Source organism: Crassostrea angulata, chromosome 2 (genome assembly GCF_025612915.1).
Source record: "Crassostrea angulata isolate pt1a10 chromosome 2, ASM2561291v2, whole genome shotgun sequence".
Classification (NCBI taxonomy): Eukaryota; Metazoa; Mollusca; class Bivalvia; order Ostreida; family Ostreidae; genus Magallana; species Magallana angulata.
Window position 1 is genome coordinate 17,851,323 of NC_069112.1, and position 20,671 is coordinate 17,871,993.

Sequence of the window (20,671 nt, forward strand, 5' to 3'; positions counted from 1 at the left end):
GTTTGCTGATGGATATATGAACCTCTTTAAAGCCGATAAACATCCCTGTCAATGTTGTTGAAGAGAAAATGTTCCCCTTTTAAGAACTTTGAATTAGCACTTGGTTCGATATGGTGTAACACAACTTCTTATTTCTACAACATATCGAGAAAATCGACATAAAAACTGAACAGAAACAATTATGAAAAGGGGAATTACTGACCAGAAAATCAAACAGTTTGAGAAATTCTTTAGTTATATGGAAAACCAAAAAACATTGCACACTGACACGGTTTAATTTGCTTTCTTCATAAAATCAAAGCCCAGGAATATATCCCAACTTATGATTTGCCTTACGTTGCTTATGAAACAAACAAACAACAAGGTAATGAGAGGGGGATATGCATATAAAAGCATGCCAATATTACCATGCTCAGCCGAGATGTGATTAAAACAATTAAGTGATGGTTGATTTTTGCTGGTACTAATGACCTTAAGATCTCATACCTAAAGCTTATTTAGATTTGATAGCTTGCAACTGCCCCACAGGTTGCAGAACCTTTATGTTTGAATGTAAACGTGCCTACTTCCCGGGTAAAGACATTTGCAAATTTAAGATCACAATCTTATCACTCAAAAAAAGATTGTATAAATAACATAATTATATACTGCAGCTTAATAAGGGAAAACAGAATTTGTTTTTCCAAATAAAAAGCTGGTGGAGTTTTTTCTATTAATAAATGTGTTCAGATATGATTGTCAGTTACATCATTAGTATTGAAATTATGATATTCAAACATTTTTCCAATTAAAGAGGCCTTTAGTAGTCTATATAGAGATTAATGAAATTTGGCTACTAGTGTACACCAATTTGAATTGCCATTTTGACAAAATCAACGTCATTTTCATGAAGACCAACACATTTCATCAAACTTGGCACAACCTAATTATGACAAATATGTATGCTAGACCAATTTGTGATTTTGTATTTTTTTTTCCATGAAAGAGACTGTTAGACGAAAAATGATGAAATCCGGCTGTCCACCATTTTCAACTATTCATCGCGATCAACATATTTTGTTGGACTCAGCACACCTTAGTTATGATAAAATGCTATGCTGAACCCATTTATAATCATTTGTTACCTTATTTTTTAAGACTAAAGAGAATTATTATAGAATTTGCCTGTCGACCATTTTGACCGCCATTTTGACCTAGTTAGCGCCATTTTTGTCATAGCAAGCATATTTTTCAGTCTAAGCATGCCTTAATTATTATGCAAAAATAACTTTGCTTGACTGAATTATTAATTTTTATACGTTTTCCCTTGTTTAATTTTTTTAAGAAAAAAATTATAAAATCTGGGTATCTGCCATTTTGAATCGCCATGTTGACATAATTAACGCTTTTTGGGGAAGGCCAGCAAATTTTTTCAAACTTAGCACACTTTAGATATGATAAAATACTAAGCTGGATCATTTCATTCTCGTTTGTCATTAATGAAAGACTTTGAGAAAAAAATATATAATTTGGTTGTCCGCCTTTTTGAATCGCCATTTTGAGTTACTTAACGCCATTTTCATGAAGGCCAGCATATTTATAATTATTTGCCGTTAAAAGTTTTTTTTCGACTAAATCAGACTAGACTTAGGAAAAGGTCGCTAGGAAGAGTTAATTGGAGCAAAACTGATTTATTTTTGTCCTGTACAAAAACTGATTTGCTATATATTCCTTAGAAGAGAAATATTTCCGTTGACAAAAATTAATCTTTTTTTCAAATCTTATTTATCATAAAAGTTTAAGTTATATGCCGACTTATCATACTAGCAGGTTTTGGCAGCAAAATAAAATCTAAATAAAAAAAAAGCTCATATTCCTGAGCTGCAATTTTCCTGCTGATTTTTTTTTTTTTTACGAAAATGTTATTTTCTACTTAATTTGCAAAAACGTCATGGTTTGGAAAGTTCTGTTAGCCATATGTTTATTGAAAAAGCCGTAAAGAAGTCTTAATTGAAGCAAAATTGAATTATTGTCGTCCTGTACAAAACTTGATCTGCTATATATTCTCTAGAAGAGAAATCTTTTTTTCTGACAAAATTAATGTTTCTTTCAAATTTTATTTATCATTAGAGTTTAAGTTACATGCAGACTTATCATACTAGCAGGTTTTTGCAGCTAAATAAAATTCTAAAAATACAGCTCATATTAAGTTTTTTTAAGCGTTTTAAAAAGGATTATTGTTTTTTAGTTCATGGATGCTGTATGTAGATTGACTTTGGAATTTAAATCCTTTTAACTCAATCAAGATGTTTAACACACAATAAAACGTGTTCCGACACCTAATACTAGGGGTGTGTTCAACAGAGCGTGTACCCTCGAACGCTCGCCGAAATTCCATATACCTGCAACAAAATTTGTCAAGCAAGCACTCGTTCTGGTGAACACGCCTCAGGTATCAATAGCTATTAAAAAAGAAGCACGCATTCAAATACCGTATTTGTTTAGGATAAATTCTCACATCATGAATGTTTGTATGCATGAAGGAGTTTATGTGTCCTGATATTTTACAACTTTTCATGGTTAATGATTTTGTCTACTTTGTAAAAAGGGGATATAGAGGGGATAAGTACAAATAAAATTTACGTTCTAAACAGTGAATTTAGTCAGTTTTATTTTTGTTTTCCTCGCATGGTTTAACATAGAAATAAAAAAATAGCATTTATTTTACCAAATGCTTTGGTAAAGAAACATGTGTTTTGCATTAAAAAAAATTTCGTAATGAATGCATTAAAATATTCATTCCTCAAGTGTCCAGCTGTTTACCAAAACATCAATTACCATTTTAGTTATTTTTTCAGTAATTAGGAATGTGATTTATAGTGAGTTTTTTTTTTTCAACGAATATTTCATCCATTGAAAAAAAATTAAACTATTCTCTCTTTAAAGTTAAGTAAACTAAAAAAATGTTTGACACTTAACAAACACTACTTCTTTATAATACAATCGAATTCTTTGGTACAGACCCTGAAACATTCTACTACACCAAAAAAGTGTGCGACTTTCGTGCGAGTAACGTTTCGTGTAAAGTGTTTAGCGTTTCGTGTGAATCGTGAAGCGTTTCGTGTAAACTGTTTAGCGTTTCGGGCAAAGCGTGCAGCGTTTCGGGCAAAGCGTGTGAATCGTTTCGAGCAAAGCGTGCGAGAACCGTGTTAAACGTTCATCAGATTTCATTCGGAACTACCTGACAATTTAATTTTTTTTTCAAAAGGCGCCCGCTGCAATGATCGCTACCTTCGTAACCCGCATGAATCATCAAAGAAAGCATTTTATTGTTTATATTTACATCTTTCTTTAACTAATTGATAAACTAATTATGAAAAGTTAGTAAAATTCACTAAATTACTGTTAATGTACAAAGGTACGTTAGCTGAAAGAAACAGCCAAATCGTCTTCTGTGAGACTTTGAGTCTGGCATCGTCATGATTATTTCGTGCAGTCCGGGATTTCACTAAGGTCGCTATAGGTTCAGACCAATCGATAAACAGGGCGTGTCAATTTCAGTCCTGTCACTTTCAGCCACTGTAGATTTCGACCAATCGATAAATAGGGCGTGTAGATTTCAGTCTGGCTGTTTCTATAGAGCTATGAATCAACTATAAGTTTCCGTAAGAAATAGAGGAAATTGTGCTTGGTAGATGTAAATATATTACTTTAAACTGTTTGTGATTGGCAAAATTCTTTGGTAGGTATTCTCATAAAAAAAATCTAGAAGAAATGATATACTTATCTTTTTTACAAAATTGAATTAATTTTTAGCAATCAAAAGAAAGGTATATGTATGTGTATTTAAAAAAAAACGACTAATTACAGAGTACATGTATATACTAGTAAAACGTTTTTATACGATGTTTCAGTACTGGTACAATATTAAAATTCGTTATACATAAAAAAAATATTAAATACAGTAGGCAAAACATGATTTCAATGGGAACAAACCTAAATCAACTTTTACTTACACGATCATGTCTTGATAAGCATTTTTTTTTATTTACATCGATAACTCTTACTGAGACCATTCGGCTGTGTACAACTAGCACTCAGAACCTCGGTCATCAGGTGAGACCGGCACCTGGCTGAACCTGTCAATCAAACTCTGTGTATTCGTTTTCATTTGATGGTCACGCGTCTCTTTTTTTATCAATAGCCAATAGAAATTTTATGACTTCAAGGTAATCGGAAATCAGTATTTGATGAAGCACACAATTTAAATGATAGAGAATTTAACAATTATTTGGGCAAACTTAAATGTAAACCTAGAAAGAAAATATACTGTTCATTTCCATGAATTGCGGGAAGTAAAATCTTTGGACTCCTGATTAAAAATATTTCTGCAAGTAATTATTATAATTATTAAAACACTGTTAACGGAAAACTACAAGTCTTAGAAGTAATTAACAAACAGGGATTTGCCAACAATGTACACATGCAATTAATTATTATGGGAATATTTATGCATGGTACTTAATTCAAATAGATTCTGATGGAATTTGATACACTGTACGCCGTTATAGGGGGCGCCGGGTATCTAGATACGAATATTGAGTCATAAATTTAAATCATTTTTATTTCTTGTTCTTTTCAATACAATGTTAAATACTTTTTTTTTTTAACTTCCGAAATAGTAATTACAACTTTCCTTTTTGTTTAATCGCTTGAATTTTTTCTCATGTATTGAACATATTTATTTACGCGAATGATACGACATAAGAAAAAAATTAATCGGTTGTTTGTATAACATTTGTTTTTCTAACGTATACATGTGACTAATTTAATTTTAAATATTTTTCAACATTATCAAAGTAAATAATGACATATTCTTTTACCGTTAGTTTTTCTACATCGTATTTTCTGAAACCAATAAAAATACTTATGCGAAAAGAAAAATCAAATCAAAGCAGAATGCTGAAAAACCGATTTCAGTTTTTAATCATACGGATTTTATTTCTGGTATTGATTATTGAGTTAAGGTAACTTTTTCTGGATTTTTTATTATTTACGGCATTGATAAGAACCGTGGATATTTCTTTTGAGCAATAAATATATTTAGTAGTATTTCTTGTTAATTCAATGAATAAGTATTTTTTCCTGTGAATAATAGTATCAATTTAATTTCATTAATCAATATTTTTTCGTGTTTTGTTAAAATTAATTCTTACTAACAAAGTCAAAGGAAAAATCCGAAGGGACCCAAAGGAAACGAAGAGCGATCTTATAAAAGCGTGTCCAAAGCGTGTGAAAAGCGAGCAAATCGTTTCGTGCGAGAATCGTTCCGTGTAAACCGTTCAGTGTTTTGTGTAAATCGTTTAGCGTTTCGGGCAAAGCGTGCAGCGTTTCGTGTAAACCGTTCACCGTTTCTTGTAAATCGTTTAGCGTTTCGTATGAACCGTTCAGCGTTTCGTATGAACCATTTAGCGAGCGTGTAGCGAACGTGCAGCGAGCGTGTTGTGTAGTAGTACGTTTCAGGGTCTGTAGCTTATATTCCTTTGTCTTTGTTTTATTACGGCATGTTCCTAGTTTATGAGCTCTATCAAGCACTAAAATAAAAAATAACTTGTTAACTTTTAAATTACTGGATTTTATTTTATCAAAAATACTTCTAAGTGTGCACAATAAACTCCTAAATCATTCCACCGAGTCTCAAAAACTGACTGTCAAGAATACCCCGTTTGCCAAGGTATCCACCTGAGTTTATGAGGCAGGACAAATTTAAAGGACTTTGACCCCCTTATAACCAGAAACATAGATAACATAATGTTATTTATGTCTCTGTTATAACCCAGGATTCATCCCCAGTAATCCAATGCCCGCCGGACCTACGCGGATGCCAATCCTCAGATAGCCAACCTGTATATTTAGAAAGTCTATGCATGTAGGTCAGGGACAGCATAATGCTAGACCAGTGAATGCAGTTGATTTGCAGGTTTTACTCACCCAGGTCACTATGTCTCATTTGCTTATCCACAGTCTCAGCTAATAAGATAATAACCACCGTTATAATTGGCATTCACCAGTCCCCTGCACCAGTACCTTAGGTTCTCTCCAACACTTGTGGGCGGGGGGGGGGGGGGGGAGTAGAGGTTTGCTGTAATATCATGAGCCCTGCCCGGTGTCGTATAATTTAAGGTCCAACCCGTTAATTGGTCCGGTGTAATGAAGAATAATGACCCCCGTAGAATAATGACCGGGGGTCATTTTTCTACGTAGAATAATGACCCCCCCCCCCTAGCTGAAGAATAACTGGATTTTCTGAAGAAAAAAGACCCAGGGGTTATTTTTCTTCATGTTAAACATTCATTTCACGAGGATTTCACGACACGTACACACGGGTAAATGAAGCCCTGCAGGCATTCACACCTTACCTAATCAGAATAAACCCCTAATCTGAGAGAGAAAAAAGGCTCCACTGTGGTGTTCTGCACAAATAATATTGTCTTTTTTTCTCGTGCTTTGTTTAATTTTCAATAGATCAGGAACGTTTGATAATATACTAACAATTCATACGTCTTTAGGTAGAGTCCATCATTATTTTAGGTAATTACTAAATGGTCGCACATGTGCATTACCTGGACAGAGGGTATACATTCACAATATACTTAGTAGTGTATACGTAACTGTGGTAACTATAAGGGCGTGTAAAGACAAAAGAAATTAATTAGTTGAAACACGTACAATGTACTTAAATTAAAAAGCATCTTTTGACTGACTGAAGGTAAGGTGTTTAAAAAAGGATTAAAAGTCTGATAATTTGTTAAGTTATAATCTCTCTCTCTCTCTCTCTCTCTCTCTCTCTCTCTCTCTCTCTCTCTCTCTCTCTCTCTCTCTCTCTCTCTCTCTCTCTCTCTTAAGGTTTCAAAAAAGATAGAAAGTATATTATTTGTGATAAAATTGCTATGATACAAAGCGTTTTGGTGCAGAAATATATTTGTAAACTGTCTCGCAATTATCTTCAGATTGCTGTCTGAGCGCCATTAAGGCACCATTTTAATTTGTTTTGTATGAAGTATGAAGTATGTTATTCTTTTTAAAGGGGCATGATCACGATTTTGGTCAAAAATTAATTTTCCGTTTTTAATGTATACAATACTTCATTAAGGCAATTTTGATAGCCAAAATCCGTGTGCCATTCGTTAAATTATCAGCAATTTACTGAGCTTACAATTCTTTGCTATATAAACAAATATTTTGTTTACATTCTGAATGTCGAAGACCTAAAATGAATGTGTTAGAAACTTGTAAAATGAATATTAAGAAGATAGAATAAACCATACTTATCCCGTAAAGTTGCATTTTAGTGCTGAAATTAATCAAATATGATACAATGTATATAATATGCTTGTATTTTATAATATTTTACTTTATCCCATGATATTGTATCATTTGATATGATACAATGTTGTATCAAATTATATTCTATCTTAGAATACAATACCATGCTTTAATATTTACATTCACTTTCTTTCCCTCTATTAAATTTCATTTGTTGATTTGAGTGATATTTACGCACAAAACAGAAGACCCGATCACCAAATCTGGTGCGTATGAATACATTTAGTATTCCTTCAGTATTTCTCGAAGAACAAGAACTGAATCTTCTCGCGACTTCAAATAGGATAACTACCTGATATTATATTTACGCTGATAAATATTTCATTGATGTAAATATATTTTGACAGTTAAATGAATTCAATTGATTAATTTCTTAGTTTACCAAGAGTAAATTCATTAAATTACAGAAAGAAAAATAAAATTGTGTTATTAGAATTTAAAACGCTGTGCACTATTTTTGTCAGCATATTCCGGCTGTTCCAGTGGCCATTCTGTTAATTTCGCACTACTCGTTGAATAAGACAGAGCTTTTTAAAAAAAATCATTTTTGCGGGAAGGAAATACATGTTTAAAAAACGTAAATACAAGCATTGATTCATTATTTGAAACGATGAGTGCAAACAAATTTTCATAACGCGCTAGCGCGCGTTATACAATTTGTATGCACATACCGTTGCAGTTATGAGACCACATCTTTCAAAAAATAATGATTCAATGCTTGATATATCTCACAAATTGTTAAGGTATTTTATGGTATTATATGATATATATTGTAAGTATGATAGGATGCAATTTGAATTTTGTATTATTGTTTTGATTAACATATGAACATATGATTATCATACAATTTTTTAACAGATGATATACGATATTGTGTCAAAACAGAATCCAAGAATATCCATGATCATAAAGGATGGTTTTCATATAATATGATACAGGTGGCCTCATAAAAGTGATGCCTCATAAAGGTGATGCCTCGTCTCGGTGAGCTTTGTAATATGTTATTACCTATGTTTTATAATTGCGGAGCTCTCCATCGTTTAAAAGGTTCCGAGGCATATTTTGGATTTTTTTTTATAAAATTAATAAAATTAAATTATCCAGCAGGATAGGGTCCGGACTCCTATCCCGTTTTACTGCATAAATTTATTAATATTGAATTTTCCGGGGGCGGATCCCCTCTCCCCCTCTGGATCCATGCATGAGCAAAAAGTGTCGCATAATGAAATTAGAATGTTACTGTGATTGGTCCACGGTAAACAGACGGCTGGTAAGTGACAGGAGTCTAGAAGTGCAAATGTACACATTATGGCGGACATTAAATTGTGTGTGGAGTAGATAATGATTAGGCATAGCCAGCACTGGTAAACATATATGTTACATGTACACATTCAAATATTTATAAACATTCGTACCTGTATTAAACTCTATGTAATCGACCGAGACTGAATGCAATCAAAAAATTAAAGGCGAAGGCGAAAGTGCGAAGATGCGAAGGCCAGAGTGCAAAGTTGGGAAGGAGCGATAGTAGAATCGCTCCTTCGCCTTCGAACCTTCGCACTTTAGGCATCACATCTTTGCGCTTCGTCGTCGCATCTTCGCACTTTTGCTCATTCGCCTTCGCACTATCGCCTTTGCAACTTAGGTCGAAGTGGCCCTATCGGAACACCATAGATATATGTAAATGTAATTGTTAAGATGACAACCATACCCCGATGCAATACGTTAATATCTTGTTATAACGGAAGGATTTTTATTTTCTAAGACATACCCCTTCTTTCACTTTAAGTTTATTTGAATATGAATTATAATTTCTGTTACTTTCTGTAAACTGCAGCAGTAAAAATAACAATAGTGTAAAGACTATTTCACAAATAATAAAAAAATATACTGAACAACTTTAATCAACAAGGGGGTCATTATTCTACAGGGGTCACTTTTCTTCATGTGGAGTGTGTTCATTTTTATGAAAATGACACTTATTCTTCAGGCAAAGGGGTCATTTTTCTACGTAAAATAATGACCGGGGGGTCATTTTTCTGCGTAGAATAATGACCGGGGGGGTCATAATTCTACGTAGAAAAATGACCCCCGGTCATTATTCTACGGGGGTCAGTATTCTTCATTACAGGGGCAACCACCGCGGACAGGGGGCATAATTTAGTTTTGTTTGTAATAATCATATTGACTACTTTCTTTGACATGAAATGTTAAGATTATTGATTAACTTAAAATTCACATGCCAACAGTTTAACCCCAAATTGTACATAAAGTGTATTTTTATATGGTAAGGGATCTCATCCTTTCTGAAAATTATAATTTTTAAATATATTACTGGAATTTGCATGTGGCCTTCATTTTTACAACTGGTACAAAACAGTGTTATATAAGGGCGAACACTTGTTGCGGGTATAACTGTCTAATGACAGCATTTAGTTTTAATTATTTGAGCAAAATCCACATTACTTTAGTCTTTGTTGTCAAGATATATTGATTTTGATACTGTATAATGCTGATAAATCAGAGTTATGACTATTATTGCTCAGAAGAGGGTTGTGGCCCCTTGGCCTCTTGTTTCTTTTATTCTAATGCTCTGGTGAAATAAGTTTCGTCTTGCTTCTCGGGATTTTAAATGGTGGAAGGGGGCTTATGAAAAACATGTATAGTATTGAAACCGAATGTGTTAAGATCCTTAAAATCATGAGTTGTAAGTCTTCGCATTAAAAAAATGTTTTCTTCTAACATAAGTTTCAGTAGGAAAACTAAATCTTTTATAATTAGTTTTTGTCAAGAATGTAAATTCTAAGGTTAGGGCTTAACCCACGTACTACTACATATTAAAGATTGAGCCACCATTAATTCCAATGAATTATGTTTGGAGTATTTGACGGAGATGATAATTGATTAAAATCCTAAACGATGTTTTATATATATATATATATATATATATATATATATATATATATATATATATATATATATATATATATATATATATATATATATATATATATATATATATATCTATCTATCTATCTATCTATCTATCTATCTATCTATCTATCTATCTATCTCTATATCCCTGAGAGACCCTGAGGTTTGCACTGAGGGTACTGAGGAAGCTCTGAGAGACCCTGAGGTTTGCACTGAGGGTACTGAGGAAGCCCTGAGAGACCCTGAGGTCGGCACTGAGGGTACTGAGGGAACCCTGAGAGACCCTGAGGTCATTTTAAATAGAAAAACGATATAAATTATGCGATTAAAATAAAATGATACAAGCTAATAAAATTAATTTTTATAATGACTATTTTGATTTTGTCGAAATTTCTTTTTAGCAACTCTGAGCTTTAAGTCAGAAAAAGAAATCATGTTCGCGTATGAACCGTATTATATTGTCTGATTATTAATAACGTTTTATTTTCAAACAAAGTGCTTAATTTTTTGTTCAAACTACAACAAAGATTTTTTTCTTTTACAATAAGCATGCGTAAAAAATAATATCTAATTTAAATATTACATTTATTTCAAATTGACATCTGATTAAAATAGAACTTCCCCTGTACTGTTTTTCTTAAATACTGCATATAACTTTCTACTAAAACTTCCTTTGTGTATATCAGTTGTCAATTCTTTTGTTTGCCAATGATCAGAAAAACACTGGAACTAACACAGAATATACAAGATATACACACGCGAGTTCGCTGCATGTAATGAGCAGGTGCCCGAGGCAATATTGAAAATATATAACAGGTGTGAAATTGTCGCGGATTGATTCAACTAAAATGTCAGTTATGTATATCAATATGTAATTAATCATTGTGAAAGAAAAACTATAAAGTATAGCAAACAATATCAAAGTTTTAACACAACAGGTTGTTAAATGTATTGTACCAGGTACCCGGTACGATGTTTGAACTATTTCACTTTTTTAAAATAAGATGTATTAAATTTCATTTACATGTATTTAGTTACATCTAATTAAGATACATGCACAAATTTAATGATGTTTATTAGCTAAAATGTGTTTGTTGAATTAGGATTAGCTAGCTTCAAAAAGTAAATAAGCGAATGGGTTACATGTACTTTATATTGTATAGTTTTTATGTAAAGTAGTATATCTATTTTGAAAATGTACGCCACCCCTCCCATATATAGAGACATGTATAGATATAATTTTTTAACGATTTTGAGAAGTTGTTTCATTCTCTATATTATGAAGATTTTTTGGATAAGTTTGCCCCCCCCCTTTCAAAACGATGTTACGTGCACCCTATTTCTTATTGAAAAAGATAAACAGCTTTTCTCTACTACACATCCAGCACCAATTACGAAACTTGGCATTGGTGTATTTTTTAAGATCCATGCGAGTTGAAATTCAGAAGTTGTTTTTTTTAAATATTGAACTTTTCGAATTAGAAATATTTTCCACCCGATTGAATTTTGATATTTCATGTTACCGGAAATGCCGAGAAAAGTGAAGGGGAATTCCGAGGTTTGCCTGTCTTGTAAAATTTTAATTAAAGGTCAAGTTAATGAATTTAATTGTAACGCTAAATTGTTTCCCTTTGTTTATTGACAAAAACATAACTTCAAATGAAATGTGAAATTAAAAAGCAACAGTGAATACTTGCATGATCTAACACATGAACATCTTTATGTAATAAAAGGCGCTTTCAATAAGCAAATGATTTCGTACTCTTTCTCTCTTTCAAACTAAGAAATCTTTATTATATTTTAACATGAAACTCTCTCTCTCTCTCTCTCTCTCTCTCTCTCTCTCTCTCTCTCTCTCTCTCTCTCTCTCTCTCTCTCTCTTTTACAGATACTTTATATGTGTTTAGAACTTCTAGTATGCGGTGATGTGACAAATGTTTAAAATCATGCATAAAAAAAATCCATTTATCCCCCGCCCCTCTCTCTCTCTCTCTCTCTCTCTCTCTCTCTCCCTCTCTTTCTCTCTCTCTCTCTCTCTTAGAGAGAGAGAGATACTTTTTTATTTCAATCCTTTCTGGTTTAAGTTCAATCTATTGTTAGTTACGGTCTTTTTGACGAGGTTAATTTCACAAAGTTTTCCGTTACTGTACTACATGTATTTTATAATCAAAATGAATTTCGACAAGAGTTAAAAATTACCTGATCCTGATAATTCACCGATATGCTACAGCTGTTTTGAACCTTTCCACAAGAAAATTTGTAAACTTTAAATAAGTGACAATAATACAATGTAACTTTGAATTAAGAAAAATTGGATACATCGTAAAATATCTTCATGTCAAGTCAAGTTCGGCTCACAACCCCCCCCCCCTTTCCTCCTCCGTCATCGACCAAATAATTCGCCGCCCAAATACTACCTTCCGACACACACACTCTCTCTCTCTTTTTTCTCTCTCTCTCTCCCTTTTCTATTCTCTCTCTCATGTATAAATACATTGTACATGTTTTAATACTACTACATGTAGCATGCGGTGATATCGCTAGTGTTTAAAATCGTGCACTTCAACTTTTATTGATCATTGATTGTCTTGTTTCTGATTCGAAGTCCATGATAAAAACGTACCGTGTACGATATACGATGTACTGTCTCCTTTGTGTACAAGTATAGAACACATTCTTTTGTTTTCTGAGATCAAGAAAAACCTCGGAACTAACAGACAAGGCCCAGACTATACACGCGACAGAGCGACCACGGCGAGGTGTGAATATTGGCCACCTGTGTATTTGTCTTGTAGCATCAAAATAAACAGCTACAAACGGCGGAGAATTACACCATAAAACAAAAGAGTTTGATCCGGGTCTGCATGGAAATCAAAACATAGTAAATTTTATTGAATATAGACTACATCATTTAAAAAGTGATCGCTCAAAACCGGGATTTACAGCAAATATGTATAGCGATCAAAATAGGTTTATTTTATACATGTATTTAACTCAGGGCTTGTAAATAAAATTCTAATTGTAATGTTCTGTTTCGTTTTCCTTACCTACGGAGAGAGAGAGAGAGAGAGAGAGAGAGAGAGAGAGAGAGAGAGAGAGAGAGAGAGAGAGAGAGAGAGAGAAAGAGAGAGAGAGAGAGAGAGAGAGAGAGAGAGAACATGGAGTTTTATAACCTTCCACCACTTTACCAGTCTAGACGGGACTCCCAAAACGGAGTTAACTCCCAAAACGGAGTCTTTGGCTCCATCATGCATTGCAGTAAAATGGCGTTTCTAATGTAAACAACGTATGAGTTATGCCCCTTAGTTTTAAATAAGTCTCTAAAATTGGCCAAACACACGACAAAATTTATTTTAAGCTTTCAAAAACATTTCTGAATGTTTATTTGTCATATTTATGTCAAATGTTCATAACTGTTTACTTGTATTACGTAAGATTAATTCTTAAAATGAAAAATTCACCCATATCTTCGATCGCGCATAGCTATAACTTTTTAGAAATAAATTAAATGCTTGGATATGATTATTTCTCATTGTTTGTTGAAATATAGTCTCATTTACATCATATGGAGGCTTAATTACTTAATTATCTTGAATAATTTTGCATTTAATATGGTTAACTATCATTGGAAACGCCGCGAGCGATTATATAATTGTTTTGATAATAATTATCTGTTTAATTTAAAGAGTTATTGTATCTAGAATGACAATATGTTTAATTTTCTAGGTTTTTAAACTACCAATTCTATTTTTTCAAAACAAATAAGACGTTTTTAATCATCGCTAGAGCAGCCAGTTTTTGTTAGTAGTCGGGGCCCTTTTCGTTTATGCACTTATAAATTTGTGTGTTTGGTGACTTTAAATTGTAACACAATACGAAGAAAGTACAATTTAATGCAATTTACCTTTTAGTAACGATAAAATTCCATGAAAAACACAAAAATATCACTTTTTAAGCATCATCCAAACATCCAACTTCGGAGATAAATAACTTTCTTAAGTGCAAATAAACACCTATTTCGTGCAAATACGATCGATAATAAATTATATCCTGGGTCTTTTAAAACATGATAGAAGTCTGCCAACACATGCAGCACTTTGCAAGATGATTTCTCGTGGACCCCATGTTTTCATCCAAAAATCGTCATTTTTTGTATAAATGCGCATGCGTAGACTCCCAAAACGGAGTCCAAAATACTTGCAGAAATTCACTTCCTTTGACTCCGTTTTGGGAGTCCGTCTAGACTGTTTACTGTCTAAGCATTAAAAAGTTTACCGATCTATATGTGCACAAGAAGAATTTTTATTTATGGGATATATAATCCTTTGGTAAAATCCTTTGCCCATACTAGCTATTGCTTAAATATATTGTCCCAGTATGTTATTGTTATTACGGGCCGCCGGAAGGCGGTCCGTTATTTGATACACATTTAAATATTGTTACTGCGTTTCTGCGGGATGGTTCTTTTTAATAGAATTCATACTATGCATATTTTTATGAGTTAAAAGTAAATTTGCATGTAGAAATATGTGTTATGCCTTTTAGAAAATATCACATATTCTTTGTTTTACTTGTATATGAAAAGTAGGTCATACTTAGTAGATTGTCGTATTTGGCGCGTTTTTATCGAGACTTTAATCTATTCGGAAAATTTCGGAGTTCTTCATTCTTTTCAAAACGGAATGCGGGACATACTAAAGACCTAAAATACTAAAGACCTGAATGTCATTAAATCATATATAAATGATATATTTGAATTTCTATGTGCCGTGTCAAATAAAATGACTTTGCGTGTGTTTTATAATATTACCATGTAAAATGTGGTAGAAAATATCATCAAATGACATTATATTGATTATTTACGTAAGAATATGACAAAAATGAAAATTTGAATTTACTGGAAAATTTGAACTAATCCATTTTTATTTTATTATGAGGTCCCTTGAAATCATATATTAAACTAATGCATTAAGTTTTCATTCAATACAATGCAACAACCAAAAAACCAAAATGGTTTGAAATACATAATCTCCAAGAGAAAAATGATGAGTTAAACTTTGTATTAGAGTAATGTACAAATCAATGTGTTCTCCATTACTTCATACTGTGGCAATGATCATACAAATTCCGTTAGAAATGCTTACAGTAACGAAATCGATTCTTTATGATAATAGTAAAATGTTAAACTTCAAAACAAATTGCTGAAAGTATATTAAAATTTACCATAAAAATTAGTACAACCAACTTTTATTTTCTTCTTTGTGGTGTGTTTTTATGTAAACAACCAATGATTCATACAACAATTATATTTTTTGCGGCCCATTTGACGCTTGCGTCAATATGATTTCTTGTTTCATACTGTGCAAGAATATGCTATATGATAAAGCAAAATAGATCTACATTTGTTTAAAATTAGAAATACCGGTAACTGATTCTGCGAATGCTCATTAATCAAATATTTTTTGTTAGGGCAACTAAAATAATTAATTAAATGAATAAAAGTGAACATGATTATTTATTTTATAAACACTACATTTTACGAGCGACTTGTATTTCATTTCGGAAGAATACTAGTACTTTAAATGTTAACGGTTTTTTTTTAATATGAATAATAGTTTACGTAAAACATGTGGCCTCTCGCTTGTCATATGTATGACCAGTATACAATGTACATATAATAAGTACAGAATACATACTTTTCCTTTGTGTTTCTGTATTTTCCCTTTACAATTTATTAAAGATGCTGTTTAAATGAGAAAGTCTGATCATATGCAGTAAAATAAATTTAAGAGTACGCCAATCGTTAAATAATTAAGGAGTTTTTAATTTTTAATATTAAGTGCCGACCTCAGGGTCTCTCAGGGTTTTCTCAGTACCCTCAGTGCAGACCTCAGGGTCTCTCAAGGTTTCCTCAGTGCCGACCTCAGGGTCTCTCAGGGTTTCCTCAGTACCCTCAGTGCAGACCTCAGGGTCTCTCAGGGCTTCCCCAGTACCCTCAGTGCTAACCTCAGGGCCACTCAGGGTTTTCTCGGTATCCTCAGTGCTAACCTCAGGGTCTCTCAGGGTTTCCTCAGTACCCTCACTGCCAACCTCAGGGTCTCTCAGGGTTTTCTCAGTGCCACTCAGGGTTTCCTCAGGGTTTTTTGATAGTCTCAGGGTTTTTTCATTACAGTAGTGTTTGATATTAACTTGAAATTTGATGGGCTTAAAATCTGAACACTGGTGATAGTTGTATCCAAATTTAGTCATTTTTGAGGCGAAGTATTGCATAAGGGGTACCATATTGTATGGATTACTCTTCCAGCAGTTTTTAAGATAGGAAGTTGATGTTTTGCAGATCAATTGTACCTATATCAGAGGTGTACATATCGCTAGGAATTTGATTTCTGATAATTTATGAAAAAAATACCAGTTGGTAAACTTCGTCATTTTTGGGGGAAAAAATTGCATATAGAGTACGCCATTTCTCTGGATATGTAGATTTCATCAATTCAGGATTGACAAATGGATTGTGGAGACTGTTCAAACAAAAGAAGACCTGGTTTGCTGTCCCATTGACAGCTTTTCTCTTGTTTTAAATATATACTCACTTGTCTTTTCAAAATCCTGGTTGTGGGGGATTTGACAGACCTTGTACACTCTCTTCCTTTCATCATACTAAGAAAAAGTTTACTAAAATATGCAAGGCAATGCACTGTAATTATAATACCATATACGTATTGTACTGGTACTTATAGATTTTTTTTATAATGTACAGATCACTTCAGAAGTTATTCCAGGATGCTGACTCTTGGGATCTGCACCTGGATTCAGCCCTATTTGGGATTCGCCAGGCCATATCCCGCACGACAAAGTATTCACCTTTACAGATAGCATATAGAAGGCCTCATACACTTCCGGCAGAGATGAAACTCAATGAAATGGAAACACCGAAAGAAGCAACAGAAGATATGTTGAAAACTTGAAGTACAGGAAAACATTACACGACATGGTTGAGGAAAACATCAAGGATGCCCAGACGAAAATGAAAGAAGATCATGGAAGAAAAGTTGCTGCCAAAAATTTGTTTGCACCTGTAAACATTGTGTATAAGAGGAATTGCCGGAAATTGCAAAGGAAACAGTCAAAGCTGAAAGAACTGAATTAAAATTTTCCATACACCATTTCTGATGTTTCATCCAAAGGAGTTGCTACTCTTATGGACAGATCCGGAAGAGTGTTAAAGTTGAAGTGCAGCGTTGGAAACCTCAAGTTAAAGAGAAGACCAATGCATTTGATGATCGAATGGAAAAGCCATCACCAGTGATGACAGCTTCCACAGAGGAAACCCAGGAAAATGAACATCAGAGTGATAGTGAGGTGTCTTTTAAGATGGTGCAACGTGAAGGTGAGCCAAATGAAGACGAGGCATCTACGAGATCATCATCACCAGTTTTGTCAGATAGGACCCTGCAGGGAGTCGGAGGAAGACTGAAAGAATTCTTCGATGCAGGGCATTTTGCAGCAATCCAAACTTCGGTGACATCCAAGGCACTACCAAAAATCACCTCCCCATTGCAAATCCCTGAGTTGCATGCCGATCCAAGACTCTCACTCATTGCTGATACACATGACGAGAATGAAGACCTTTACGACCATGTCTTCAAGATTCTTCTGGCGGAAGTGAAGACTGAAGATATTCACACCAAATTGTGTTCAGCAATGTTGGCAACGGCAGTTGTGGTGTCCTCGTATTCTTCAGGGATGCTGCGTCATGAAACCATGGAGACAATCAATGAAGTTCCGAATCATCTGGAAAAAGTGTCCCTAAGACATTTCCCCAAGTTGCCTGCATCGAAGAAATTGGTTATTGACTCTAATTCCATTATAGGAAAAGATCTCTATTGCCTCGATGGTCAGAATTGGCTGGATGATTCGGTATGTCAACAAGTCAACAACAAGTTGGAACATAATAAATAACAATTTATTCATATTTATTAAAATCGTTCAGTGTCTGTATGATAACACTACAAATCTATTTGTAATTATAGCCAAATACATTTCAGCAATGACTATTTGAATATTTGAATTGCACAATTTCTTAGAATTATATATAGATAGTTAATATGGAAGCATTCATTGAATATTATGTGATGATAAAATAAGGTTTGGTGCGAACAAATCTTTCAAAAAGCAATAAGGGCTTCAATGTATTTGATCTACTCATAGCACTCAAAGAATAATTCCTTATTTCTTAAACATGTGTTGACCTTTGTGCCTTAAATGAATGATTTTTTAATGATTTCAGATCAAACATGCTTATCTTGGCCTCCTGCAGAGAGAGAGGACACTACTGCAGAAAAATGAAGTCTTCATTCTCCCATGCTTTCTAATGCAGAAATGGACCAGGAGGGACTACCTTTCCTGGTTATACCCAAACGTGAAGTTTTCCTCCTATGCCTTTATCCTGATGCCCATTTGCAGCAACCACCACTGGATTCTCTTGGTCGCCAGTGTGTCAAAGAAAACAGTTTTGGTGTTGGATCCCCTAGGACACCAACATCCGGACATCGAACACAAGTGGAGGTAAAATATGCTACTTTGTAATGATAGAGGCATGCATGGTCTCACTATGAAAAGAACACTTTTAGATTTTTACTTTTATTGTTTTTATGATGCTTCAATAAGGTATTTCCAATGCTCAAAAATACGAATATGAAAATCTCTAAAATAAAGTAGAGATTCTTTGTTATGTTTACAAAACTTGTTCTATGGATTTATTCACAATCTGGTTATGTATCCTGGTTAAATTTGTCTCAACATGATAACTTCTATTTGCTAGTTGGTTTTGAACTTAAACAGTTTCTAGTGTTTGTCGCACTTAATTTGTATACTTATAGTTTATTTATCAGCACTTGAAATGTAATAAAAAGTCATCAAAACGACCTGAACTTTGTTTACAAAGTAGTTTATTGTAAGATCTTGTTCTTGCTTAAGATAAAGACAACTCATTTTATGAAACAAAGTATGTGGTAATCTCTTGTAGTTATTTATTTTCCTTTTTTATTTGTAAAGGAAGTACATGTACACGAGGGAAACATACATTCCGGAAGGGTTGGAAAAATGGAGCAGTGACCATCAAGCTGTAAGTCGTCAAAGAGATGGCAACAGTTGTGCATAGCGTCTTTGTTCTTATGGTAAGTTATATAAAGCATAAACTTAAATTATGCCTATGAATGGTTTGTTGATGTAGAAATTTAAAGATAGAAATATCATTCTGCAAATTCCTGAATAAATGTGAGGAATTAATATCCGCGTAAAATCGCGAGAAGCATCCTTCGCGGTTTTTAAAATCTCGCCATTATTTTCTGAGAGTTGAAAACTATAAGAAATAAGTAGAAAAGTTCAACGTTCGCGATTTAATATTGTCGCAATTCCAAACAAATCAGCAGGATCGCAGAATTAAGTACTCGCGTAATATAAGGAATTTACAGTATTTAAAATATTACAAACTGAAATATTTTATTATTGGATTCATAAAAAAATAATCAAAATTTTTTCAAAATTTAAGAAAATTTGAGGAAATGCGGGCTAAGCTATATCAATTTTAGTATAAATATTTATTCCAATTTAGTAGTATAAGCTTATAGATATTTTGATATTCTTTTATTTCATTGAAGAAAAGAATCTTCAAATCTTAAACAAATGTCTACAGAACTACAAAGAGCTACAATTTTTTATCATCCTTTACGTTGAGAAAAAAGGTAGTGACCTTGACCTGACCTTTATGCGAAAACAAAAAACTCAAATTTGATTAAACTGAAAGAATCATTTGGTAATATGATCCGTTTAACTGTGTCAAAATTTCATGAATTTCTTATTATAAGAAGTATCTATACTACCATATCAAAATAATAGACTCGAATTTTTGGGCTTTAATACCGAGAAATTGTAAGAGTAATGTCTTTTGTTGTTAGATATTTTTTACATCATTGGTTTTTGGTGATTACCAATTTGTTTTTATTTTATTTTTCAATCAGGCTTCGCTAATTAATAATCAACAAAAAGTTCTTTACAAACTCCGGAAATCATCTGAATCTTTCGGATTTTACAATTCACATTACATTCACGATAAATCTCGGGATGCTCTTTAGTTTATGTTTCCAAAGTATCACATCTGCATGGATAAACTCAGAAACGATAATACAGATACGTGTAAATTTTCATTCAAAATGTGCTATATATTCTGTTCATGAAAGAAAATATGTTAGAAAACTCTAACTCATTTGCATTTAATATGATAAATTCCGAGAGTTCTGAATGTCAACATGGTGTTCAAATTTGATGTATCTATTCATAAATGCCCGACATAATATGTAATGCCAACCTGTGC

At 33.2% G+C, this 20,671-nt stretch overlaps 1 protein-coding gene and 1 pseudogene across 1 annotated transcript; both read left to right on the forward strand.

Moving 5' to 3' along the window:
* LOC128172198 (uncharacterized) overlaps positions 1 to 20,671 on the forward strand; it is a 277,067-nt pseudogene that overhangs the window by 11,968 nt on the left and 244,428 nt on the right.
* LOC128173973 (uncharacterized) lies at positions 17,270 to 19,459 on the forward strand. Its single transcript, XM_052839626.1, has 3 exons — positions 17,270 to 18,216; positions 18,587 to 18,864; positions 19,354 to 19,459. The coding sequence occupies exons 1-3, from the start codon at positions 17,584 to 17,586 to the stop codon at positions 19,457 to 19,459; spliced, it is 1,017 nt and encodes a 338-aa protein (XP_052695586.1). The 5' UTR covers positions 17,270 to 17,583.

What these genes read in the sequence shown, in the direction of transcription:
- LOC128173973 (XM_052839626.1), top strand. Translation starts at nt 17,584, where the DNA reads ATGGAAAAGCCATCACCAGTGATGACAGCTTCCACAGAGGAAACCCAG. An exon ending in AGAATTGGCTGGATGATTCG is followed by an intron (nt 18,217 to 18,586) that starts GTATGTCAACAA and finishes TAATGATTTCAG; the next exon opens with ATCAAACATGCTTATCTTGG. An exon ending in GACATCGAACACAAGTGGAG is followed by an intron (nt 18,865 to 19,353) that starts GTAAAATATGCT and finishes TTATTTGTAAAG; the next exon opens with GAAGTACATGTACACGAGGG.